Source organism: Plecotus auritus (genome assembly GCF_963455305.1).
Source record: "Plecotus auritus genome assembly, chromosome: X".
NCBI lineage: Eukaryota > Metazoa > Chordata > Mammalia > Chiroptera > Vespertilionidae > Plecotus > Plecotus auritus.
This window is the reverse complement of record NC_137784.1, coordinates 134,641,783-134,669,323: the sequence shown is the minus strand read 5'-3', so window position 1 is coordinate 134,669,323 and position 27,541 is coordinate 134,641,783. Positions and strand designations below refer to the sequence as shown.

At 41.0% G+C, this 27,541-nt stretch overlaps 1 protein-coding gene across 2 annotated transcripts; it reads left to right on the top strand.

Annotated features, from left to right (window-relative positions):
• The first annotated feature begins 377 nt into the window (after positions 1–377).
• Positions 378–26,382, top strand: RRAGB (Ras related GTP binding B). Of its 2 annotated transcripts, XM_080651957.1 has the most exons (11): positions 378–1,035; positions 1,929–1,962; positions 5,368–5,467; positions 9,821–9,904; positions 11,805–11,871; positions 14,593–14,815; positions 18,262–18,357; positions 20,766–20,888; positions 22,804–22,895; positions 23,959–24,074; positions 25,860–26,382. In XM_080651957.1, exons 1-11 carry the CDS (start codon positions 944–946, stop codon positions 25,955–25,957), a joined length of 1,125 nt encoding a protein of 374 aa, XP_080508083.1. In that variant the 5' UTR covers positions 378–943; the 3' UTR covers positions 25,958–26,382. The 2 variants fall into 2 exon arrangements, with proteins under 2 accessions (XP_080508083.1, XP_080508084.1); XM_080651958.1 differs by lacking the exon at positions 9,821–9,904.
• Positions 26,383–27,541: the final 1,159 nt, after the last annotated feature.

Below are 27,541 nucleotides of genomic sequence, written 5' to 3'. Positions count from 1 at the left end.
ATAGAGACTGATAATTTATAAAAAGGAAGATAGAAATTTCAAAAACAGAAAGATAAAGACAATGCCGGGCCTTCCCCACCAAAAATGTGAAGGGAAAAAAAAGAGCAGTTAAAAAAAAATAATAAAGCTAGCTTTGTGACCCTGAAATCACAACCGTCTCCTTTAACGCATCAACTCATCGCGTAGGCGGGTGGGACCCGGATAGCCCCCCAGGGGAGCGCCAGCCGCCGGGCGGGGCCCCACCGAGCCGGGGCCACGTGACGGCGCTAGGGGGGCACTCTGCCTTTCTCCGCGCAGTCTCTATGGTATTCTCCTCAGCCCCCGCGCCTTGGGTAGCGGCAGTCACGTGACGGGCTCTGGGTTTACGGCAGGTGCCCACGTGATCCTGGCCTGCAGTCGTGTGGCTGCAGTGAAGTACCTGGGCTCCTGAAGGGCGGGCGGTTAGGTCGTAAACGTCGCCACCGCCGCCGGCGGATTCGCGGGGTTGGGCGGGCTCGGGCACCACGAGCCCACTGAGGCGATCGTCGCATAGTGCCTGCACGGGTCTGCTCTTTCTGCCACCTCTGCCTTCGTCATCCCCACCTCTTTGCGGGTGAAGTCACCTTTGGGTTTCGAGACCTTGGGGCGTGAGGCCCAAACTCGAGACCCCCCACCCCCCACCTCACCCCTCTTTCCCGCTCCCCCGCTCCTCCTCCATTTCTTCCTTTGCATCACCGCATCCCTTAGCCTTGGAGCCGGCCAGCTCGGCTGTGCCTTGAGGCCAAGTTTGAGGTGGTAAAGGTAACTGGGGAAAGCAGCCCCCCAGTGGACAAAGGCGAAGGCAAGAACAGAGCAGGCCTAGGGGCTGCAGGCGTTGAGAACAGGCGGCTGAGGGGGTGGCCAAGGGGGGGAAACATAAACCGTACTGCGGCTTTAGAAGGGACTGCAAAGGACTTGTTGCACGATGGAAGAATCTGACTCCGAGAAAAAGATGGAGAAAGAGAATCTGGGGCCAAGAGTGGATCCTCCCATAGGGGAGCCGGAAGGATCGCTTGGGTGGGTGAAGGGTATTATGCCAAACCTGGAAATGGGGGTGGGGGTGGGGAGTGAGGGGCTTCTGACTGAAGAGAGTATTGTGCATTAGAACACCCCACCCGCGATAATTTGCTTCTATTTACCAGTAAGGTTGATTAGTATCATGCTTTTGGCGACTGGGTAAACTGTAAGGAGGGCTGGTTGGTAACTGGGCTGAAAAGACCCTTGGGAGGGGAAGGGACAGGCCTAATACCAGCCCTGGAAGGTGTGTTCTAAATGAGGTGACGGTTCTGAATTGCTTTGAATGATCAATAAAGGAGATTGGGCATCATAGGGAGGATGAGAAGACTTACAAGGAGGGTTGGTATTGCCTGGGCAGAGATCGTGGACTTGAGAGTGCTTTCTGTGCCAATTTGTATCTGCAATTGAATCTTGTATTTTATATCCTTTGTGCCTGCAATGAGTGAAATATGACTTGGAAGGACAGCTGAAGGGTTAAAGATGCTCCCACATTTTTTTAAATCGGAGGCTGGCTTAAAAAAAAAATAGAGGACATTTAAATATGGCAATATTGTTTGCTTTGTTAAAGCACTTGTGTATGTTGCTTTGCTTAAAAAAAAATTGAAGGTTATGAAAAGTGGAATCTTGCATTTTAATGGCTCATTTATATTCCTAAATAAATATAACTAGGAGCTATCTCCTGAGCATGTAATTAGGGGATAGGTTAGCATAAACCCCGTTGTATAATTTAGGAAAATGAGCGCCTCTGCGCAACTGAGGTGCCACACACAGCCATTCTCAGCTGTTGTGCTAAACATGCTCTTTTGCATCTCTGTATTGATTTGTGTTTCTTTAATCCCAATTTCTAAGGCAATTGGATCATGGAAATTCTGTCTTATGGTTTATATCTGCAGGTGGGCGCTGCCAAATACAGCCTTGAAGAAAAAGGTAAGATGCATTAAATATATAAAAAACATGAAGGTGAAGGTAAGAAGTTACTCTTCAGAAAATGTGGTGTAACCATTTTTCCTGGACTGTTGCAGGAACCTTCTAAATGTTCTCCCTGACTGTTGTCCCAGTCTTTACTTCTTAATTTAATTTTTCTGAGACATATATCTATCTGCGTCATTCACATATTTAACTTTTTGTAACTTCTCAAAGCCCATAGAATAAAATCCAAGGGACTTCCTGATCATCGAATGCTCTTTAAAAACTGATTCCCGACTAAACCATCTACCACACCTATGCACCTTATCATAGCCATACAGAATTCGTTTTTCTCCAAATTTACAAATTAATTTGTATTTTATGCAAGCCATACACACACATACACAGGCCTTTGCCTGCACATTTATGTTGAACCCAACTCAAATGTTACCATTATAGGGTCTTTTTAAAAAGACATTCTTACTGATTTCAGAGAGGAAGGAGAGAGAGAAATATCAATGATGAGAGAGAATCTTTGGCTGCCTCCTGCACGTCCCCCACTGAGGATCAAGACCTCCACCTGGGCATGGGCCCTGACTGGGAATCAAACCGTGACCACCTGGTTCATAAGTTGATGCTCAACCACTGAGCCACACTGGCTGGGCCACTATAGGATGTTATATGAGTTCTCCAGGTAGAATTAAATGCTATTTCCCATGTGCTCTATGGTACCCAACTTACCCTTTAGGCAGATTTCATAAGAGCACAGCTCTGGAGCAAGTTTCTGAACCTCTGGGGCATTTATGTTCTTCATTTGTAAAATGGTGATAATATTACCTATCTCATAGGGTAGTTAGGAAGTTTAAATGAGCAAATACATGTAGAGCACTTCGATCAGCACCTAACACAGTCTTTCATAAACAATTGAAGCAAGATTTCTTAAATTTAAAAAAAAGACACTTGGAGACAGCATGGAGGGACCTGGAGAGTATCATGCTAAGTGAAATAAGTCAGTCAGAGAAAGATAAGTGTCACATGATCTCACTCATATGTGGAATCTAAGTAACAAACTGGTGAATGGAGTGGATCCAGAGACACGGAAGCATAGAATAGAGTGCAGAATCTCAGGGAGGGTGGGGGAGGGTGGGTGGGGTGGGAGGAAGTAATCAACAAAGATCCTTGTATGTGTATATGCATGGCCCATGGCCACAGACAATGGGGTGGTGAGGGCCTGGGGGGGTAGGTGGGGGCGGGCTGGAGGGAGTCAATGGGGGAAAAAAAGGGGACATAGGTAATACTTTAAACAATAAAGAATTATTTTTTAAAAAAGAAGAAATATCATATTTAGGCTTAATTTCATCTAATAATTATTATATAAAAAACTCCACTTTGCTAAGGGGATGTTCTTGATGAGCCTGTCTAAAGTTATTAATAAGGCTGTCTAAAAATATCAGAAATTTGTGCATGAATAAGAAAAAACGTTTTTTTATAACAACTTTATACTGGCTCATGAGTAACATCTCCTTAGTGCGATAAAGTTACATAGCTAACTAGCTAGATTAAATTGAGCTTGAGTGCAGTGTACTTTCATTAATACTCCCTATATTTGTAATTAGAAACTTTTATAAATTATTTTAGGGTTGAAGATAGAACATATACCCCTCCCTTCATTTGAAAAGCAAGGTGATTGGAACTCTGTTTCATAAATTTGAAGACTCTTAGAGTTCCCCTCATCCAATTCCCTTCTAGTGCAAGAATCTATAGCATCTCTGACAGATGTTTTTCTGTCTTTGTTAAATGCTGACCTTGACAGGAAGGTTATTCACTGTCATGAGGCCAGCCTTTCCATTGGACAATTCTCATTGTTAATAACATGCTTGTTTTATACCAAGCATGTCAAACTCGCGGCCACTAGGCCACAAGCCGCGAGTTTGACATGCTTGTTAATACCTTTGTTTTGGTAGCTTGTTCATTCATTTGAGGAACATATTTTGAGCATCTGTTATATGTTAGACACTGAAGATACCAAGGGGATTCTCTCTGTCATTCAGGAGCTCAGACCAAAAAATTGGCTAACTGCAATGCATTATGGTCTTTGCAGTGCTATAAGAGTGTCATGGAAGGGCAGAGGTGAGAATTACCTAAGCCAGCCTAGGGTATTGGGGTCAGAGAAGCTTTTTGTTGTTAATCCTCACCCAAGGATATTTTTTATTTTCAGAGACAGTGGAAGGGAAGGGAGTGAGGAAGCGGGGGAGAGAAAGAGAGAGAAAGAGAAACATTGATTGGTTGCCTCCTGCGCCGTGCACACACACACACACACACACACACCCAGGGCTGGTGATTGAACCTTCAACCCAGGTACATGCCCTTGACTGGGAATCAAACCTGGGACCCTTTGGTGTGCAGACTGATGCTCTAATCACCGAGCAACACCGGCCAGGGCCAGGTAAGCTTTTTGAGGAGATGGTCACTGAACTGAATTTTGAAGAATGGGTGGAGCTTAGCTAAAGAGAGAAAAGGGAATGGAAAGCTACTGACAGAGAGTACAAGGTGAAACAAAGACATAGTGCACAGGTCCCTGGAGATCTGGGAGCAATGAAAGTAACTACGAGCAGTTCAGTTCAGTATGGCTGGACAATGAAAGTTGCAGGCAAGGAGGGTCAGAAGATGAAGGCAGAGGAATAAACAAGCCAAATTAAGGGGGGTGTTATATGTAGTTTAAGGACTTGGTCCTGTAGGCCATTGGACATTTGAAAAGAAAAAGAGACAGAGCAAAATCATGGAGGTCAGTAGAAAGGATGAGATGGATAGCAGAGATGGAAAGGTTGACCTTGAGCAGGAGGGAAAACTTTCGGTTATACTGAAATCTCCTGTCCTATAGTTCAGTGCACAAAACATTAGATTATGCGAGATCAGGGTTCAGTTTCCTTTCAAGTTTCTATGTCGCTAACATCCTTTTTTAAAAATACATATATTTTTAATGATTTCAGAGAGGAAGGGAGAGAGAGAGAAACATCAATGATGAGAAAATCATTGATCAGCTGCCTCCTGCACGCCCCACACTGGGGATCGAGCCTGCAACCCAGGCATGTGCCCTGACCGGGATGCTCAACCACTGAGCCATGCTGGCTGGGCATTAACATAGTTTTGAATATATGATAGTGTATACTAATAGCATAATAAACTCACTGCAGTTCTGTTGCCAAGAGGATGTGTGACTCATGACAGCTAAGCATCTGAGCCCTGGAATTCTGGGTATTCTGCCTTCACCATTGGTTGAGGAATTAGTCGCCATTATCTGCAGCCGGTTGTTGGTACTGTTACTTCAGGAAAACACCAAGTACAGGAGAGAGAGAGATCCCTGTAGACTTGATTTGCTTTAGATTGCTAACTTCTTTTCATTCTTTCCCCCCACTTTGTCCTTAGGTGCTATTGATGGGTAAAAGTGGGTCTGGTAAGACCAGCATGAGATCTATTATCTTTGCAAATTATATTGCCAGAGACACGCGTCGACTTGGTGCCACAAGTAAGATGTTTTATCTTATTGTAAAGTCAGGTGATCTTAACTATTAATGATCTGCATAACACACTTGGTTGCAGTAACTTGGCCATGCGGAGGTTGAAAGATTTGTTTTGCAGCATGTTTGCCCTTGTTTGCATTTCCTTGCAGAGGTGTTTGGCCTAATTCTGGCTACTACTGCTTGCGCTCTTGGGTGGTTCTTTTCTAGGTTGCTTACCAAGTGGGATGCCCGTGTGCAACTTCTTTTTTACCCTGCTTTTTCTTAAACAAGCATAGGGATCTTTTTGTTTGTTTGTTCGTGTGTTTTATTCTTTTTTTTTTTGGGGGGGGGAGGCAGGTGTTTGTTTTTTAACTGTTATTATGTAAAAGGAAATTAATGGATAGGTATTAACAAGCATAACAATAAAATGGCCAAAGATTTTTTTTTAAGCAGCTGCTAGTCCTAGGCTTCATTAAAAGGTAAATTGCTGGGGTGGGGGCGGGGGGGGGGCAGAGGTTATGAGAGGGAGGTTAACCTAATCTGTGCTCTGCGGTTTCTCTTCCTGGATACACATGGATGTTCTCACTGGAGCTCTGGCTTCGACTTGAGAAATGTTTCATTGCCCTTGATGGTTTGAATGTTAAATCTGGCTTCCTCGTGTAGGCTCACTGGGCTGCCAGTGGATCCACGCTCCTGAGAGATCCCTTTGTCTCTAGGCTGTAACGCCATTTCATTTTGCAGCATCCAGGCATTTCTGGGTCCTGTCATGGTCCTTGGCCTCTAGGTGATGAAGCCATTGCCCTTATCTGGCTTTTAAAGATTTCCTGATGTGGGTTTTCTAGCATCCTGAACATTTTCAGGGACAAGTCTCCCACTACTTCATAAGGTATCTCACTGTGGTTTTGAGAACAACAAACGTTTTAAAAACCCCTTATGTTCCAGATGCTAGGATACAAAGGAGAAGGGAACCTCATTTCCGTGCTAGGCGTGTAGTATAGACTCTCAACTGGAGCAGTTCTAATGGTTAGAAAGCCATTTCTTAGTTACAGCCTCGAGTCTATTTCCCTTTATTTCTGTTGGCTGGCCCCCTTTCCGCTCTCTTGAGCCTCTACAAATATTTGTGTATGATAAATGTCTCAATCAGTCCTAGCCATCTCTTACCTCCCAAGTCTTATCTTCCTGAGGTCAAACATCTCCACTTCCTCCATCTGTTCCTCACTTGACATCATTTTGAAGGATTTTGAAGGACTTGTTTGAACATATCTACATTTTTCTTAAAGTGCTAAGACTCGGATGTTGATGTGGCCTGATTAGGGCAGATAAAATGGTCACATCTCATATTTCTGGGCAGCACCGTCTGGCTCTCTTATTTTGTGGAGTGACTTTCATTATGTTGAGTCATATAAAAACACCCAATTTCTTTTCACATATATTATCATCAAAACACATATTCTCCTGATTCTTGTGCAGTTAATATTTTGAACCTAAGAATAAATGCTTACCTCTATTATTCAGTTTTGTTCGTTTTAGCCCATGACATGTTCCTGAACCCAGTGTTTGTTAACTGTGAAGTCCAGCACAAAAGTCGCTATCTTACTGGGCCTCAGTTTCCTTATCAGTAGGAAAGAGGGTAAATCCTATCTTTAATTCTTTCATCTGATATGTCACTTATTCTTTCTAGCCTTCGTACAGTTCATACACTGGATAAACATCTCCTCTAGTTTTTAGCTAAGTAGTCCATCAGAAATTTTGGTCAGGACAGGGTCCTTTGGCCTATCATGCCTCAAGAGACTTCAAGTCTTCTAGAAAGTACCTGTCCAGTTTCCTCCCTGTCTTGATTTGCTAAATTTTAATTTTTTCCCTATTCTTCCAAGTTAAATATCTGGGCCTAATAATCACATGGTTTTAGTAGATTAGAGGAAGCTAATGTTTATTGTATGCTATTTTGTTTACTTTAGTCCTTATATCAGCTTCATTTTCATAGATGAAGAAAGTGTGACCCAGGAGTTCAGCTCACTCAACTCGAAAGCCTGAGAGCTGGATGTCAGTCTGTGCTCCTGCTCCACTCATTATGCGACAGCCGCAATTCTTGGAAGTCTTCTTTCTCTTTGTGTTTTAAGTTCTGTACATTTTATTGAACCACCTTTTTTTCTCGTCCAATTAATATTTTTGTTTTTAGGGAATTAGCAGAGTTTACGTACTACCCTAAGTCTAGTGAATAGTCTTGCGATCCAAATTTCAGAACTAATGTAGCTACTTAAAATAGTTCTAAAATAACCTAGCAGCATCATTGAAATGTTATAAACAGTACGTTGCAAATTATATGACTCCGTATACATCAAAGCAGGCCGTTTATTCAACAAGTGCTTTTCCAGAGCTTCCTGTGTGCCAGGCGCTGTGAATGGGACAGAGCTCTTGCCCTTAAGGATATCTCAAGCGGGACCTTCATTGATAATACTTTGTTAGCAATTACTGTATTTCCTTAAAGGTAGTAAAAGTTATACTTTAAAATATTGTGTTGGCCTTCATGCTTTAGTGTATCATTAACTAGTTCGTCATTGGGTTCTGCTTAACTTATAGACTAACTGAAAATACATTGGTTTTTACTTGCTATTCCTTTGTATGCAGCTTTTAAATTTTTCTTTAAAAAGTAGTAAAAGAGTACTTCAAATATATTACATCACCTTTAATGTTTAGTGTTTTTTCTAGTTGTCATTGATGAAAAAGTCCAGTTTTATTTTGTTAAACTTAGAGTCTACTTGTTTTGAAATTTGAAGTAAGGATACAGAATGGTGATAATAATGACTTCATTAGGGGGCTGTTAAAATGTGTTTGTGTTGGACGAGTAAATTTGTCAATGAAAATATGATTATGAAGTATTTTATTCTAAAACACTGTTGACAGCTCTGAGATTTCCGATCTTCTCAAAATTCTGTTCCCTTGGCTTTTATTTAATGCCTTATTACCCAGGTTTTCTTTCTTAATCTTTAAGCAGCCCTCCCTTTTTTTAAAGAATATTTTTTTCTTTCTGCCCCATAAATGTATGTGATTTCCCAAAGTTCTGTTCTTGGTTCATTTCAGTTGCTCTTATAATAGAGGATAGGAAGACTAGGAGAGCCAGAGGGCCATATAGGAGACATGAGACTAGAGAGGGAGGCAAAAAGTGGGTTTTAGATCATAAAGTGCCTTATAAGCCATGCCAGGTAGTTTGAACTGAGAGTAGAGGGCAGCCCCTAGAGAATTTTAAACTGAAAGTAACAGTCATATTTTATCATTTTTAATGTTCAACTTTAAGGACAAGCGTATAATATTTGTGAAAAATTCAAACATCATAGAAGTGTAGAAAGTATATTCCTTTCCTCATTCTCAGGCCTTTTTTCCCCTGAGTGTATACAATCATACATATATAGAATTATACAGAGATAATGTGTTTTTTTTTCTTTTTAAAGAAAACTGGAATAAACATCTGCATTTTTGAGAGACCATTATATCTGTTATCTGAAGGATAGGTTAGGGGAGGCAAGGGTAGAAACAGGTTAACAAATCAGGAAACTATTTTAGTAGACCAGGTAAAAGATGATGGAGGCTCAACTTGGGTTAGGGTGGTGGTCATAGATATGATGAGAAGTAAATGGATTTGGGATGTATTTAACAGGTAGAGTCAATAAGACTTGCTGATTGATAGGTTTGGGGGGAATGGCGGGGAAAAGAGTGGACTCAAGGATGAAACTAAGGTTTTTGCTTAAGCAACTGGTTACATTCCCTAAGATGGAGAAGACTGAAGGAGGAATAGATTTTATGGGAAGAATGGGGAGATGATGAATTATAGTTGCATACGTTGAGTTTGGGATACTTGTGGTTTAATCAAGTGAAGGTGTCCGCTATATGATTCAGAAAGGGAGGAGAGAAATCTGTATTAGAGATAACATATTTATGAGTTATCAGTATCCAAATGGAAAATAAAATAATATGAATAGATTAGCATGCCTAAGAGGAGACTACATGGAAGAGTAGGTGACCAAAGATGGAATCCCGAAGAACTCTAACATTTAAGGGACAGAAAGGAGAATAGGAGCCCATGAAGGAGGATCTGCCAAAGAGGTTGTAGATGTGATCTCAGAGGCTGAGAGAAGAGAATTTTTTGAGAAGAGAGTAGTCAACAGTGTCATTACTATAGAAAGTAAGACAAGGACTAAAATGTCCACTGGATTTGGCAATGAGGCCATTGGTCACTTGATGAGAACAATATCTGTGATATGGGGAATAGAAACAAGACTTCTATTCCATGTGCTCCATATCTAAACAGTCACTGAATCCTGTCACTTCTTTTGTTATTGTCTTTCCCTTTCTCAGTAGCACTTCTTTCCATTTTTTTTTAGTACTAGACCGTTTACATAGTCTTCAAATTAATAGCAGTTTGAGCACCTACTCTCTCGTAGACTCTGTTGGAAATACAAGGACATGTAAGATATGATTCCTTTTCCAAGGAGGGGGAAGTAAAGGGGAGAAGGGAGGTAGTTTGAGCACCTACTACGTGCCAGGCACTTTATGTATAACTCCTTTAATCCTCACAGTAAGCCTGTGAGGTCAGTAGTATGCCTCCCAGCTTTTTTAATAGAAGAAGAAACTTATATTTAGAGGTTAAGTGACTTGCCCAAGGTCACACAGAGACGTAGAACTAAGAACTGTTTGGCTCCAGGGTCCATTTAAAAAAATAATGCTCTGCTGCTTACGATACAGTTTATGAGAATCTAAAATTGCACAAAAGTTAGCAGTCAGTTTAAGCAACAGCTTCAAGCTAGTCATAGAAGAAATACCACTGTGTGATTGATTGACTACCACATAAATTGTAAAGGTGATAGTTGCTCCACTTTGAGAAATTTCCAGGATAAGAATTTGTATTTTTCCACCTTGTGACTTTTAGTGCCTGGCAGAGAGTAGGTGCTTAGTAAATGTTTGAATGAATTCAGAGGGAGTGATGACGGTAAGTGGGGGTGGCCAGGTAGGGCTTTTAAGAGGAGTGGGGGTTTTAGTTGGTTCTTACAAGATGAATCTAACTCGGAAAGAAAGGTGGGGAGGACTTTCTAGGCAGATGGACAGAGTAGGCAAAGTATAGAGGGCATGGGAGGGAAGCGTAAGGCAGAGGTCGCAAACAGGCAGACTGTGTGCTGGAAAAGGCCTGTAGATGTGTTTTGTTTGGCCTGTACAATGTTTTTAAGAATTGGAATTAGTTATCAACACGTAAATGTTTCCATAAAAATCTGGATTTCCCACTACCATTGAAAAATTGAAAGCTCTGTTAATCCTAAACCCATGTTCCTGCATGGCAAATGAGCTACAGCTGAGTAACTGCCACTCACGCCATCGACCCCTTGGGTAAATGTTTACTCTTCAGAAATGATTAACTTTGCTCTTGTATGTTTACTGGCCTGGCCCCTATTAGCAAGTTTGCGACCCCTGATGTAAGGTACATTGGGGGTTGGGGAGGTAGTGGGGTTTGGGAGGACTATGAATAAACCAGATTGGACTGGAGCAAAAGGCATTATTAATGTGCCTCATTGGGGAATATAAAGGGAGATTGAAAGCCACATTCTGAAGGACCTTGAATGCCCCCCTATAGACATAGAGGAGCCTTTGTAAGTTTTTTGAATGGGGAGTGACATGTTCAAAGTAGTGCTAAGAAGATGAACCTGGCAGTAGCCTAGAGGGTAAAATAAAGGGGGAAAGGCTTCCTGTTGGAAGGTAACTGTGGAGCTATTGTGGTTGTGTAGGCTTGAGAAGGGAAGGGCCTTCCTTAATGTTAGTGGCAGGTTATAAAGCAAGGAGTGGGGATTGAGAGAGATTACAAAGGATAGCAATGAATGAATGTGGACAGAGGAGTCAAAAATGACCACCCCCAATGTGAAATTGGTCGGGTCAGTAATGAAAATAAGGAAATCAATAGAAGGAGTGAATATGGTTATGTTGTGTGTTTTGGGGGGTTTTTTGGTTGTTGCTTTAAAAAAATTTTTTTGTGGAGGGCTTCGGTAGGGGTAAATGGGTCAGGGAAGCGCTATTAAATGGTATATGTCTCTGTCTTACATGTTGAGATTTTAACATTAGTATTTTAATTGGCAGTTGTTTCTGCTTTAAGCACTAAACTACTAAAAAGTAACGACTTACATGAGAGCCAGTTCTGTAGCTCAGGGTAATCGGGGTGCCACCTTGCCACTAAATCACGCTACTAAGCTGAAAATCACCTTCTTGTGGCTTTGAGCATTTCACTCCACTTTGGTCCTTCTAAATCCTGGGCTTAGTGCTTTGCTTAGTTTGAATTTCGCCTCGCATGCTGCAATTACTAGATTTGTCATATTTACCTTCCAGTTGATGTAGAACATTCCCATGTTCGATTTCTGGGAAACCTGGTGTTGAACCTGTGGGACTGTGGTGGGTAAGTACCATCTGATTACTTGTGAGGCCAGTGGCAGTAATCAGCATGGAGAATGCACTTGAGTAACTATCATTCATAATAGACACATTGGATGGCGTTGGTGGTATAGTGGTGAGCATAGCTGCCTTCCATAATAGATATATTGGATAAAAATTTATTTAGACTTAGCATTTGATTAAATCAAGATCTCTGACTTGAAAATATGTTTTTATTGATTTCAGAGAGGAAGGTAGAGGGAGAGATAGAAACATCAATGATGAGAGAGAGTCATCACTGAGCTACACAGGCCGGGCTATGTATTAATTATCTCCAGGCAGTCTAAGCACTATCCGTAAGACCTGAGCACATACCTTTCCTCTATGGAAGGAGTAGGAGACAGTGTTTTCTCTCATGGCCAAAGCAGTTCTCGAATATCCCATCATAAATGAACATTCACTGTGCTTATATGCTGGTATTGCTCCCTACCCTATGGCCATTTGATCTTTGGCTGATGTGTAGTGTACTGGTGAGGGGCTTAGGCTCTGGAGTTATATTAGCATTTGTATCTCAGCCCTGTTAGCTGTTGTCTTGCATTGATCACGTAAACTCTCTGAACCACAGTTTCTTCATCCATACAATAGAGATAATGATTGTGCCAACTCATAGAGTTGTTTTGATGATTAAGTAAGATAATATGTTAAAAAACGCATAGCCAAGTGCTTCACGAAATAAACAGACATTGTTAGCTCAGCATTTCCCAGTTCCTAGCATAGAACCAGACATGGACTAGGTGCTCAGTGAGTATCTGTTAAAAACAACAACAAAATAGCCAAATATTCCGTAAGAAAATGACTTCATTATTGCTAGCAGATGGATCACTTAACACCCTAGCAGATTTCTCCATACAAATCCTTCCTCATTACCATTGCTTCCAATTCTGTAATCTGTGGCAAGATCAGTCCAAGTCTCTTACTTTTAGGCAATAAGATGTTATTGTCATTTTTACACATAAGGCAGCTGAAGTCCAGTGAGATTATGCATCTCCTAAGGTCACACAGTGATTTATCTATTTATATTTATTTATTCTTTTATTTTATATATATAGTTAATCCTCACCTATGAGGATATTTTTCCACCAATTTTTAGAGAGAATGGAAGGGAGCAGGGAGAGACAGAGAGAAACATCGGTTTGAGAGAGACACATGGATTGGTTACCTCCCACATGGGCCCTGACCAGGTCCAGGGATTGAGCCTGCAACTGAGACATGCCCTTGACTGGAATAGAACCTGGGACCCTTCAGTGGTCCGACACTCTTATCCATTGAGCCAAACCAGTTAGGGCTAAATATATTTTTATTAATTTCAGAGAGGAAGGGAGAAGGAGAGAGAGATGCATCGACTGGCTGCCTCCTACACACCCTCTACTGGGGATTGAGCCTGCAATGAGGCATGTGCCCTGACTGGTGGTAATTGAACCATGACTTCCTGGTTCATGGGTTGATGCTCAACCACTGAACCACACTGGCCGAGCTACACAGCCATTTAATAGCAAAGTGCAGGACTGAAAGCTAGGTTCATGAGTTTTTTTCCCATAACAAAATTCTGTTTTTGGCTAGGCATCTGGTAATTGAGAATTCCTTGGGAAACAGTACACAGCCTAAGGAGCAGAGAGCAATGTTCTGCTAAAAAGTGTTCTTGGAGTCATTTTCATATAGTTCAGAGTATTGACTGTTCTTTTTTTTTAATATATTTTATTGATTTTTTACAGAGAGGAAGGGAGAGGGATAGAGAGTTAGAAACATCGATGAGAGAGAAACATCAATTCAGCTGCCTCCTGCACACTCCCCACTGGGGATGCGCCCGCAGCCAGCGTACATGCCCTTGACCGGAATTAAACCTGGGACCCTTCAGTCTACAGGCTGATGCTCTATCCCCTGAGCCAAACCGGTTAGGGCAATTGACTGTTCTTTAGTAAATATTCACTGGGCACCTATTCAATGGCAGGCTCTCTGCTAAAAACTGGGAAACAGCGGCGAACAGTAACAGACCATGTTCCTTACCTTAGAACTTTCTGTTTAGGGAAGTGAATACCATTAATTAAAAACTCATGCAGATGAGTAATACCATACTTGTAAATATTAAAAAGAAGAACAGTGTATTGGTAAAAGGGCCTGTGGTGACTGGATTTGCCCGTCAGGGAGGTCAGGGATGTTTTTTGTAAATAGATACGGATTGAACTGAAATCTAAAGGGATAAGTAGGAATTAATGAGATGTAGAGATAGGGCCAGGTGAGACAATGAACAGCATGTGTCAAGGCCCCTCAGGGAATAGACAGTGGGCCTTGAGAACCAAGGACAGGTCAAAGTACGTTTGGAACACAAGGAGAGGGCCTTAGGGTAGTGCAAAGCTTAAGTAAGATGTTTAAGCCAGACCGGTTTGCTATTATTTGCCCTGTCATTCTAAGCTTTTAGATTATCTTTCACATAAGATCGTTAAGTAGAAGGGCCTAAACCAGGGGTGGGCAAACTTTTTGACTCGAGGGCCACAATGGGTTCTTAAACTGGACCGGAGGGCCAGAACGAAAGCATGGATGGAGTGTTTGTGTGAACTAATACAAATTCAAAGTAAAGGAGCGGAGGGGAGAGCAAGAGAACCGGATAGAACAGCCGGATCCGGCCCGCGGGCCGTAGTTTGCCCAAGGCTGGCCTAAACTGAGGACTTGCTTTTTTTTTTCCTACTAGACAGGACACCTTCATGGAAAACTACTTCACTAGCCAACGAGACAACATCTTCCGAAATGTGGAGGTTCTGATTTATGTCTTTGATGTGGAGAGCCGCGAACTGGAAAAGGACATGCACTATTACCAGTCATGCCTGGAGGCCATTCTGCAGAACTCTCCAGATGCCAAAATCTTTTGCTTGGTGCACAAGATGGATCTGGTACAGGAGGATCAGCGGGATCTGGTAAGAAACAGAAAGGGTGCTACAGGAAATGGTGGACATGCTTTGCAAACTTCTTTTGTAGAAGTATAGGGACATTTGTGCCATCCTTTTTTTCAGGGCAGAAATCTCCACCTAAGCTTTCAAAATAAAGTTTTGTCATTTGTGTGTGTGTACATGCACACACACACACACACACACGTATATATTTTAATCCTCACCCAAGGACATTTTTCCATTGATTGTTTAGAGAGAGTGGAAGAGAGAGGGAAAAAACAAATATCGATGTGAGAAAAACACATAGATTGGTTGCCTTCTGCACGCGCCCTGACCAGGGCCAGCGCCAGGGAGGAGCCTGCAACCAAGGTACATGTCCTTGCCCGGAACCAAACCTGGGACCCTTCAGTCCGCAGGCGGATGCTCTATCCACTGAGCCAAACTGGCTAGGGCAGTAGTCGGCAAACTGCAGCTCGCGAGCCACATGCAACTCTTTGGCCCCTTGAGTGTGGCTCTTCCACAAAATACCACGTGCGGGCGTGCACGTACAGTGCGATTGAAACTTCGTGGCCCATGCGCAGAAGTTGGTTTTCGGCTCTCAAAAGAAATTTCAATCATTGTACTGTTGATATTTGGCTTTGTTGACTAATGAGTTTGCCGACCACTGGGCTAGGGCATTTGTTGTTGTTTTTTAAACACTCAAAAACAAATTGTCCCTGGTAAGGGAAAGATAGTATTCATTTAATAAATAACTTTCAGATTTAGGTAAGGAACCCAACTATGTAATATCACTAAACAGCCTTTATATATATATATTTTCTATCCCTTTTTAAAATTAAATTTATTGGGGTGACATTGGTTAATATGGTATATAGGTTTCAGGTGTGGGTTTCTATGTTACAGGATCTGTATATTGCCCTGTGTGCCCACACCCAAAGTCAGATCTTCTCCAGTCACCATATATTAGGACCCCCTTCACGCTCCACCTCCTTCCCTGTGTCAACCACCACACTACTGTTTGTGTTCAGGAGTTTCAGTTTTATATCCCACATATGAGTGAAATTACATGGTTCTTAGCTTTTTCCTGAGAAAAAAGAATGAAGCTTGAGGTATCATGCTACCTCACTTCAAATTATACTACAGAGCTACGATAATCAAAACAGCATGGTATTGCCCAGCTGGCGTTGATCAGTGGTTGAGTATTGACCAATGAACCAGGAGGTCACGGTTCGGTTCGATGCCTGGGTTGCGGGCTCAATCCCGAGGGGGGGGGCATGTAGGAGGCAGCCAATGAATGATTCTCTCATCATTGATGTTTCTATCTCTCTCTCCCTCTCTCTTCCTCTCTGAAATAAAATAAAACACACACACAACACACACACACGCACACACACACAAAATATCAAACAAAATTCCCCAGCATGATATTGGAGGAGAAACAGACACAGATCAATGGAACATAATAGAGAGCCCAGCTATAAAGCCACATGTATATGGACAGCTAATTTGAGACAAAGGAGCCAGAAACACACAGTGGAGTAAAGATAGTCTCTTCAATGAATGGTGCTGGGAAAGCTGGGAAGCCACATGCAAAAGAATGAAGCTGCATTACAGTTTATATATTTGTAAAATATGTATGCTGCCCCTGTTTTACTGTCCTCAGAGCAGACAGTTACTGTCAAGGCTAGAAGACTCACCAGGGGTGAAATGAAAGGTTACAACTGTCATTAGGTTGACTGAAGAAACTGGTATGCACCAGTTCAAGTGCCAGTCACACTGGTGAGGCACAATGCTAAGTCCCTTATCATTGTACTGATATGGTATATTTCTCTTCTTTTTAGCATGGGGATTATTAATACACATAAATTTAAACCAGAAGAGACACAGTAGAAAGGACAAACACCCAGCTAGCTATGAGACCCCCCTTAAATTTGTTAAGATTTGCACATAACAAATATAGTCTAGCTTTAGTTTGTCCAATATAAAATAAGAGGATTGGATTTTAAAGTGTAAGCTGAAAGAAAAGATCTATTTCCAAGGATGAACCTGAGGAAAGTTTTAAAAATATGTCATTGGTGCAGAATACAGTCCCTCCTTGGGTTGGAGCCTAGGGGTCTAAGGATACCTTTTATTTAACTAAAGGATTTTTTTTTTTTTTGGTAATAGCTGTGGTCAGGAATACTTTTTTCCCATAACTACTTATATGATTGCCTCCAGGGTTAGGGTATGTTTTTGGTGTTTCTGGGTTAGCTTATAGGCTTTCAGAAACCACTAGACAGTTCTGTATTTGATTTTGAGAACTACTTTGAGTACCTGATCTTTTTATTCCCTTCTCTCTGAGCCTTGACTGGGGTCCAACCAGGGACCCTTCAGTCTGCCACTGGCACTATCCACTGAGCCAAACCAGCTAGGGCAACTTACGGTTTTCTGAATGCTTATATAGATATCTCCAAAGATACATTGCTGTTGTTTGTGGGATTTGAAACTTAATTAAGAAAGATATATTCTGTTTCATTAAAGATTCAGTCAGACTTGGAAATTTTGAAGTAAAAATGGCTAGGGTGCTTCCCTAAGTATCAATTTCAAGTAATATGGGTGTTTCTATGTATTGGTGAGGGTTCCTTAAAGAAACAGAACCAATAATAAGTGTGTGTGAGTGTGTGTGTGTGTGTGTGTGTGTGTGTGTGTGTGTAGATAGATGTAATAGAGGGAAGGGGTAGAGAGGTTGATTGGTGGATTTTAAGGAATTAACTCATACAATTGTAGAGACTGGCAAGTCTGCAGTCTTCAGGGCAGGCCCATAGGCTAAAGAGGGAAGAGTAGATGTTGCAGCTCGAGTCAGAAGGCAGCCTGGAGGAAGAATTCCCTCTTAAGGCCTTCAACTGATTTGCATCAATCCCACCCACATCGTGGAGGGGAATCTGCTTTAAGTCTACTGATTTAATTATTAATCTCATTTAAAATATACCTTCACGGCAACATTTACAGTGATCTTTGACCAAAGGTCTGGGTACCATGGCCTAGCCCAGTGGCTGGCAAACTCATTAGTCAACAGAGCCAAATATCAACAGGACAACGATTGAAATTTCTTTTGAGAGCCAATTTTTTTAAACTTAAACTTCTTCTAACGCCACTTCTTCAAAATAGACTCGCCCAGGTCGTGGTATTTTGTGGAAGAGCCACACTCAAGGGGCCAAAGAGCCGCATGTGGCTCGTGAGCCGCAGTTTGCCAACCACTGGCCTAGCCAAATGAATACATAAAATTAACCATCACAGGTAGGGTCACTTTTAGACCTGACCTGAAAACATTTCTGCCAGAATGTCTCTGAAGTACTGTACACATTGAAAAATCCCTCTGAGGAAAGAGGAAATGCTTTCTGTTTAAAATATGCAAGAAATCATTATATCTCAGCTTTTGCAAAGAAAGAGGAGAGCTATGTATCCTGATCAGTGTGTTGGGCTTTTTCATTCAGATTTTTAAAGAGCGAGAAGAAGATCTGAGGCGTTTGTCTCGCCCACTGGAATGTTCTTGCTTCCGGACATCTATCTGGGATGAAACTCTCTATAAGGTGTGTATGTTTCTCCGAATTCCCTCATTTTAGAGCATGAAAAAAAGCAAGAAGGGTATTATCAAAAAGATTTAAACTCTTTCATAGCCATCTAAATGTTGAACTAAAAACAAATTATAATAAATTGTTTGAAACATCAGAATTAACTTTAAGAGATTTTGGGTTTGATCTTAGATTGGGTCGACATGCCTACCAACCACACTGAATTAGCCAGTTTGGTTAGGATTGATTTGATACTGATATTCATGACAGCTGAGGTTTCATTGGCTGTCATCCATTTTGACCTGTTGTGGTCTCAATGCTGATTGGAGCTGTCTAATATTAGGGTACTTCTACAGGATATGTGCTAGTCTGCCTAAGTTTGGATGGCAGGAGAAGAACAATATTTAAGGGAGAGATTGGCAAAGGGAGTCTTAGAATGAGACATGTCTGCCTAGAATTTGGTAGCATCCATTTTCATGCCAAATGGAGACTAGCATTCTTTTTTCCTAAGTATGTTTTTATTGATTTCAGAGAGGAAGGGAGAGGGGGAGAGAGAGAAACATCAACGATGAGAGAGGATCATTGATCAGCTGCCTCCTGCATGCCCCACGCTGGGGATTGAGCCCACAACCAGGGCATGTGCCCTGACTGGGAAGCGAACCCAGACCTCCTAGTTTATAGGTTGACGCTCAACCACTGAGCCACACCGGCTGGGCGAGACTAGCATTCTTTCAACCAGAAAGATTGTTCCCGCTGCTGGAATGGATACCACACCACTTGCGGTAGTTGTAGAGGTTACAACAATAGCTGTGTTATGGGTAAAGCTGAAATGACCTTATTGGCACATAGGTTCCTTATCCTGCTTCCTCCCTTTCTCCTACTGATCCAGCGATTTGAAAGACTGGCTCCTTGACGCCCTCCTGTGGTCAGACCTTTCCTTCAGACTGCTTCTGGTATCTGTTGACAAGTTTGACTCTGGGTAGGAAAAACATCCTTCTCTGTCCCTGGTAGCTACAGCCTCAGTATCAACTGCATCCGACAAGTATCTACAACCAGAAGCACAGAAACCTGATTTCTCAAGGAGAAAAAAACCCCACTGGACTTTAAATATAGCCATTGCTTTATTTTTTTTTAACTTATTCATTTCCCCCCCAATATTATGTTGACCCAGCCTCGCTCTATTAACAGATCATTTTTGAGATACCTGTCTAGGAAATACTGTTCTAGATTAATTTGGGCCGAATTTCTCTCAAAGCCTTATTCCCATAGAACAGGTAACCGTGAATAAGGATGGACAATGACGCACTGATAAGAACCAGCTGCGGTGTGAAGGATGGCAATACATAACACGACCAAAGACAATTGGCTAATCACAACACTGCTGTGAGTGACAATGTCTCTGCTGTGGTTAGCTTTGGTGTCTTCTCCAAGGTAAATTCAGCAGTGACATTAACACCGACCTGGGAACTTGGAGCCTGAAACCCCATGCCTAAGTAATAAAACTAATTGGAGCAGAGACATGGCACTACTATCGCTTGCATAAATGTCGCATAGAGCTAACTTACATTTTTATATTCCGTTTTATTCTGCAAGCGCTCATCACGTATCTGCTTGATGCTGTAGGACGCACAAATGACTAAGACCAGGTTCCTGCCCTCTAGTGGGAGAGAAGAACATTACACACCTTGCCAGACAAATTAGAGCAAGATTGAAGGACATATTCTAGTGGAGGTTCAAATTAAAGAGCCATAAGAGAATAGAGGGAGGTGTGGTTAATTTCAACTCCTTTCATTAGTCATACTCCTCCAGATGAAGTCAGTTTTAGGCAAACACGCAGTGGACCATTTTAAATTCAATAATTTATGTAGCTGAATATAAGCCTTTTGGAATGATAATGCCACTAATTTTTCTTAACATTTCTCTTGTATGTTATCCCATTGAGGGGAGGGGCCATTTGTCTTTGTGGCTCTGATATTTTTTTAAAAAAACTGATTTTTAGGTATATGTTAACTATAGCATCGTTAGGTTCTGATTTTTTAGTACAATCTGCACCGTTGGATTTAAATATTTGTTGAATGACAGGAGTAGAAGCTTTATAACCCAGTAGGAGATCAGAGTTTTCAACTTCTCCTAAGATAACATGATGGAATTAAGTTATTTTTTATTTTTTATTATCAATAGGAAAAAGTTTCTGCAGCATTTTACAAAAGTGTTCGAAAATTTTTTAAAAACTCCAACTGAAGGGTAAATGTCAAATATTAGCTTTGCTTTCTCATTTTATTTGTTTTATGTCATTGGTTATCAGTATTTGGGACTCAATTATCACCGTGTTTTGCTGTCCATGTGTCGTAGTGTGCTTACTCATTTGCAAAGGTCTGGGACTGGCTGCCTGTTAGTAATATTCCACCACGTTTCTGTTCTGTTAGGCTTGGTCCAGCATTGTTTATCAGCTGATTCCCAATGTTCAGCAGCTAGAAATGAACCTGAGGAATTTTGCTGAAATTATTGAGGCTGATGAAGTGCTTCTATTTGAGAGAGCTACTTTTCTGGTGAGAACTTTCTTCTCTGCAAATATTACTTCACACTCACCTTCTTTTATTCAGCAGCAGAGAACACCATGTTGCTACTTTCTGGAAGAACCTTCTTCCCTCTTGTGTTTATGTTAACATGCCCAGCCTTATTTATACAGTAGTATTGTCAGTAAGTGACCTGAAGGAAATCCTTTGGTTTGTCACTCTTCAGTAGTTAGTAAAAACTTAGATTTTTGTAGGTATAATCTACAGCAGCAGTCACTAACCTTTCTGTCCTTATGGACCACCGGTTGGTGACGGCTGCTCCAAAGGTTTCCTTAAACCAGTGGTCTCCAACCTTTCGGACCTCATGGACCACCAGTGGTCTGCGGACCACTGATTGGCGACCGCTGATACACAGAGTTTAGATTATATCTGCAAATCACTGCTCATTTGTATTGAAGTATCCCTGTTTCCTATTGAATTTTATTATCAAACTAGAGGCCTGATGCATGAAATTCATGCAAGGAGCTCGGCCCTCGCAGCCCCGGCTTCGCCCAGGAGGTCGTCCGGAAGAATGTTCGGTCTAATGAGCATATTACATTTTTATTATTATCGATGAGGGTTATTTCCCTTTTGAGGAAGCTCACATCCCACCCTTTTCAACAAAAGACTGAGTTGAGAACTTTTAACATGGAAGAGATGTAATGGTCAACTCACTGACATAGCTAAGAGTTCACATGGAGAGGCAGAATGGAAAAGCAGCATGTTGGTATTTTAATTTTTGTTATAAATTCAACTTAACTATATTAAAGCCTACTCTGTGTATGGGCCTGAGAGGCAATACAAAAACCAATATATTTATAAGTAAAATTTTTATTTTTTTTAATTATTTTTTTATTGATTTCAGAGAGGAAGGGAGAGAGGAACATCAGTGATGAGAGAGAATCACTGATTGGCTGCCTCCTGCACACCCCACACTGGGGATTAAGCCCACAACCTGGGCATGTGCCCTGACCGGGAATCGAACCATGACCTCCTGGTTCATAGGTCGACACTCAACCACTGAGCCACGCCAGCTGGGCATATAAATAAAATTTTTAAATAACAGTAGCAGAAAGGAATTTGAGATGTCAAAAGGCACTGCATAAGTAATTGCTGATCAGCTCAGTAAATGTAACTCTTTAAGAGCAATTTACAGTAAATAATTTGTTTCTGAGCTCTACCAATGCTTGGTGATTTTAGACACATTTCTTAATCTCTGAGCTTGGTTCCCCTTCCCTAAAATGGAGATAATAATATCTATCTCATAGGTTCTTTCGAGTGACTCAGTTTTGCTTCTACTGAAAATTTTTACATCTGTATATTCAGCCTATAGAAAATGCTCGTCTAGGTTTTATTAAAATCTGAAAGTGTGAGGGAAAGTATTCTCAGCTGGCGTGGATGTCCATCCTGAGTAGGTTCATTTATAAATAGTCAATTCTCAGAGGTTATAATCATTTCGTTAAGATTTTTAAATATAATACCAAAAGCCACTTGGTTATAGGCTTTATTAAAATTAAGTGTACCTCAAGAATAGCTAAGAATTTTTATATATTTTTCTTTTTTGATTTGTATTTTTTAATGAAAGACCATCCTGAGAAATAATGAAATAAGATGAACATTTAATGATTAAGGTAAGTGATAAAGAAGACCAACAAATCAAAATAGATAATACTTGAATGATGTAATAAAATTATAACCAAACTGTATGGGATGAGTCATCCATAAGGATGTTGAAATTCTGCATAATGTTGGCAGCATATGGGGCCAAGGAAAAGAAACGGGAAGCCAGGTGCCAAGTCTGCCCTGAAAATCAGGTGGCCAGGAGACTGACAGATGTTGGCCTAGAGCAGTAACAGTGGGTGATATGACTACATTGCATGGATTTAAAGGGCATTGCTCTTTTTCACAGGTGATTTCTCACTATCAGTGTAAAGAGCAGCGCGATGCCCACAGATTTGAAAAAATCAGCAACATTATTAAGCAGTTTAAGCTGAGCTGCAGGTAAGAGGTCTTGTGGGATCTATTTACCTCTGGAAAAAAATTAATGTTATTCTGAGAGGTTCAAATAACTATAGTGGACTACACTTCTATATCCAGAATAGTTCCTTCAATTGAAAAGAAAGCTAAAGTCTGAGGGAGCCTCCATTTGACTGAGGTGAATGAAATTCATTGTCCTTTCATGTAAACTCAAGTGATACAGAAGAAGCATATGAAAAATATCAAAGCAGAGTACCCTTTTGAGATGTTTGATTCTGTTTGGGAAGAAATAAAAAATGTCTAAGAGAGTTTTAAAAAAGAAGAAAGTAGGATAATTGACCCCACCAAATGCCAAGATTTTCTATGAAGCTACAGTAATTAGAATAGGGAGGTACTGATTCAGGAATGTTACAAAATAGAGTCTGGGAATGTCTAACCATGTTGCCTCAGCTTGGATTAAATACAATTTGAGTCTTAGCATTGTGAATATAGGCAGATGTAATGGCTGAACATCACAATTTATTAAATATCTAAGAATCAAAATTCTTACCCTGGTAAAACTTGGATACCCAGACAGTAGAATAGGTATGAGTTTATTCCTGTTATGCCTTAGCATAAAAGACACTTTGGGACTTTTTGGCATGTTTAATGCAAACGTTTTTAAGAAGCAATATAGAATAAAATGCAAATGTAATTACCTTGGTTGTTTTCAAAGAGATGGGATCATTTCTTGAATTTCAATGTAACTAAAATTCAAAAGTTAATCTTAGTGATAGAGGAATTTCAACTTTAAAAGCTTCTTAAATAAAAGAGAAATCTTTTATAACATGATTTTTAACAGGGATCTAAGTCTAAACCCACTTTCATTTCACAGTCAATATCAAGGCCTAACTCTCTAAGTCACTTTCCAAACTATGATCAATTGAGCATTAGAGTTTCCTTGGAAAACAAAGTGGAGCTAGTGATTAACTGTTTTAATGAAGAGGTCAATTGAGGTATAATGCTATGAAAATGTTTTCCTAAAACATAAAAATTCTTACATTGCTATTATTTTATGTTCTTTGCTCTTTTCTCTTCTCTCCTATAGCAAGCTGGCTGCTTCTTTCCAGAGCATGGAAGTTAGGAACTCTAACTTTGCTGCTTTCATTGATATCTTTACATCCAACACTTATGTGATGGTTGTGATGTCTGATCCATCCATTCGTAAGTTTAAACTTAGCTAACATGGGTTCAAAGCCACATATTCTTTAAACTCATTGCCCTAGAGCAGTGGTCGGCAAACTCATTGGTCAACAGAGCCAAATATCAACAGTACAACGATTGAAATTTCTTTTGAGAGCCAAATTTTTTAAACTTAAACTTCTTCTAACGCCACTTCTTCAAAATAGACTCGCCCAGGCCGTGGTATTTTGTGGAAGAGCCACACTCAAGGGGCCAAAGAGCCGCATGTGGCTCATGAGCCACAGTTTGCCGACCACGGCCCTAGAGGTAGGACTTCGTTAGATACTGAAAAACTATTTTGTAGTGAATGAGGATGGTTTCGCAACAGTGTGAATGTACTTAAGGCCACTGACCTGTGTACATTTAGAAATAGATAAAATGGTAAATTTTTAAAAGACTTTATTGATTTTTTTAGAGAGAGGAGGGGAGAGAAAAACATTCATGTGAGAGAAACATCGATCGGCTGCCTCCTTCACACGCCCTACTGGGGATCAAGCCCAGAACCTGGGCATGTGCCCTAACTGGGAATCAAATTGGCAACCTTTTGGTGCATGGATTGATGTCCAACTAACTGAACCACATGTCCAGGGCTAAATTTCTTGTTATGTATATTTTATCACAAAAAAAACACTAACTTAGTACTAGTAATAAATAATTTTTTCTATTTAATAAACGTATATTTTGAAGCTTAAAAATAATTTAGGCTCTATGGCATTATGTTTTGTTCTTGGGAACTTCAAAAATCAAATTACTAAATATAGGGATTTTCAAGAAAGGAGAACCCAAATGTATGATATATAGTATAGATTTTTTAAAAAATATTTTTTTATTGATTTCAGAGGGGAAGGGGAAGGGAGAGAGAGTTAGAACCATTAATGATGAGAGAATCATTGATCAGCTGCCTCCTGCTCACTCCCTACCGGGAACTGAGCCTGCAACCCAGGCCTGTTCCCTGACCAGGAATTGAACTGTGACCTCCTGGTTCATAGGTCGACACTCAACCACTGACCCACACTGGCCGGGCTAGATTTTTAAAAGACTAGTCAGTCTTAGCTCTGAACTATTAAATATTGACCATTTTATATGTCATTGTATATTTCTAAGTAGCATATTCCCATATTTGTGTTATGGACATAAAGGGATATATTTGGTGCTTCCATGCCATAATAGCCAAATTCATCTCAACCATTAAAATAAAGGTTGTAGCAGTATTTTCAGGATGTTCCCAGAAGTTTAAGTTATCTCTGATTCACTGGTTTTTTCTACCTTAGGTTAATATTAAAATGTAACATAAGCCCGGCTGGTGTGGCTCAGTGGTTGAGCATCAACCTATGAACCAGGAGGTCAGGGTTTGATTCCTGGTCAGGGCTCATGCCCAGGTTGTGGGCTCAGTCTCCAGTGAGGGGCAGCCGATCGATAATTCTCTCTCATCATTGATGTTCCTATTTCTCTCTCCCTCTCCCTGATAGCAATAAAACATATTTAAGATATATAATATAATATAGGATAGTAGGTTTTATAGTATTAGCCCCCAAATAAAAATTTTTGATAATTTATGTTGGAAAGTTTGTGTTTATAGTATAAACACATATACTTTTTCAAAAAAACTAAACTGCTTAACTTGGGGCCTCATATTCCTATATGTTGTCTGTGTCCTACTACGTTGAGGGATTTGGCTCTCTTTTGTTTGTTTATTTGTTTTTAATAGACATTCCTTTGACTGCCTGTACTTATTTTGTTGGGTATCTCCCCTACCCCTACCCCCAGCTTCTGCAGCGACTCTGATCAACATCCGCAATGCCAGGAAACACTTTGAAAAGCTGGAAAGAGTGGACGGACCAAAGCAGTGTCTTCTCATGCGCTAAACATTGCCAAAATGTTGTTTCAGAAAAGAAATTGAAATACTGTTTCTTAATCTTACTGTTGTATTAGTATATATGTAGACTGAAATGTTGTGATGCTTACCACTTCTGTATTTCTTCCCTACTCCCCAGTCTTAATGTTTACCCTTGAATGCTATTTACTCAAATAGCCAGTGAGAAATTAGAAGATGAGCTGTCCATGAAGCTGATCTGACATAAAAGTAGGTAATATGTGAGTGTTCTGATAATAAGGTTTTAATAGTGTGTTCTGATAATCTTGTTCCAATAGTTGTGTGTGCCAAAGCCTCTTCTAACATTGTCTTGTATTCCCTATAAGATAGTAACCTAGAAGTTTGGAGTATTACTGTTTCTCAGCATGCATTACAATAATCCTTAACTCCAATTACAAATAAACTTGCTGTTAGGGATTCAGTGTCTGTTGTTCTTTCTTGTTTAAGTTTTTCCTAAGGAAGAGCAAGGTAATTTCACAGTTAGTCTAGGGCCGTGGTCAGCAAATTGCGGCTCGCGAGCCACATGCGGCTCTTTGGCCCCTTGAGTGTGGCTCTTCCACAAAATACCACGGCCTTGGCGAGTCTATTTTGAAGAAGTGGCGTTAGAAGAAGTTTAAGTTTAAAAAATTTGACTCACAAAAGAAATTTCAATCGTTGTACTGTTGATATTTGGCTCTGTTGACTAATGAGTTTGCCGACCACTGGTCTAGGGCAATGGTCGGCAAACTGCGGCTCGCAAGCCACATGCGGCTCTTTGGCCCCTTGAGTGTTCTAACGCCACTTATTCAAAATAGACTCGCCCAGGCCGAAAACCAACTTCTGCGCATGGGCCACGAAGTTTCAATCGCACTGTACGTGCATGCCCGCACGTATTTTGTGGAAGAGCTACACTCAAGGGGCCAAAGAGCTGCGTGTGGCTCGTGAGCACGGTTTGCCGACCACTGGTCTAGGGGAAGGGAACCTATTTCTTACTGAGAAATAGTACAAAATAAAGTTGGGTGCAAAGGATGGAGCCTGATCATAGCCTTAAATCTAGGCAGGAGAGTTTAGATGTAATGTGTTAGGAAATAGGAAACCATTGTAGGTTTTTTTGAGGAGGGGAATTACATGAAAGGAATTTTGAAAAAAAATTAACCTGGACTATATGGGCTGACCGATGGCAGTTGGGGAAGCTCTGGTAGTAATCTAGGCCTGAGGTATGTTGAAAGCCTGTTCCAGGTTGTAACTGGAGAAGGAGTGAATAAAAAGTTGAGAAATAATAGGATTTTTGAAATGTGACTCTTCTTTTTTGAGGTCCAGAAATGGCGAATTTTATATATTCTGTTACACCTAACTAGGGGCCCGTTGCACTAAGATTTGTGCAAGAATAGGCCTTCCTTCCCCTGGCTTTGCTCCCGGCTGCCTGGGAGCCTTTGCAAGTCTTCGCTCCGGGCCGGAGCACTGCTCCTATAGCTCCCTCTGCCCCCCCGCCCTCCTCCTCAGAGCAGGCGTCCCGCCCGGCCGCTCTGCGCCTGCGTATGCAAATTAACCCGCCATCTTTGTTGGGTTAATTTGCATACTCCTGGTTGGCTGGTGG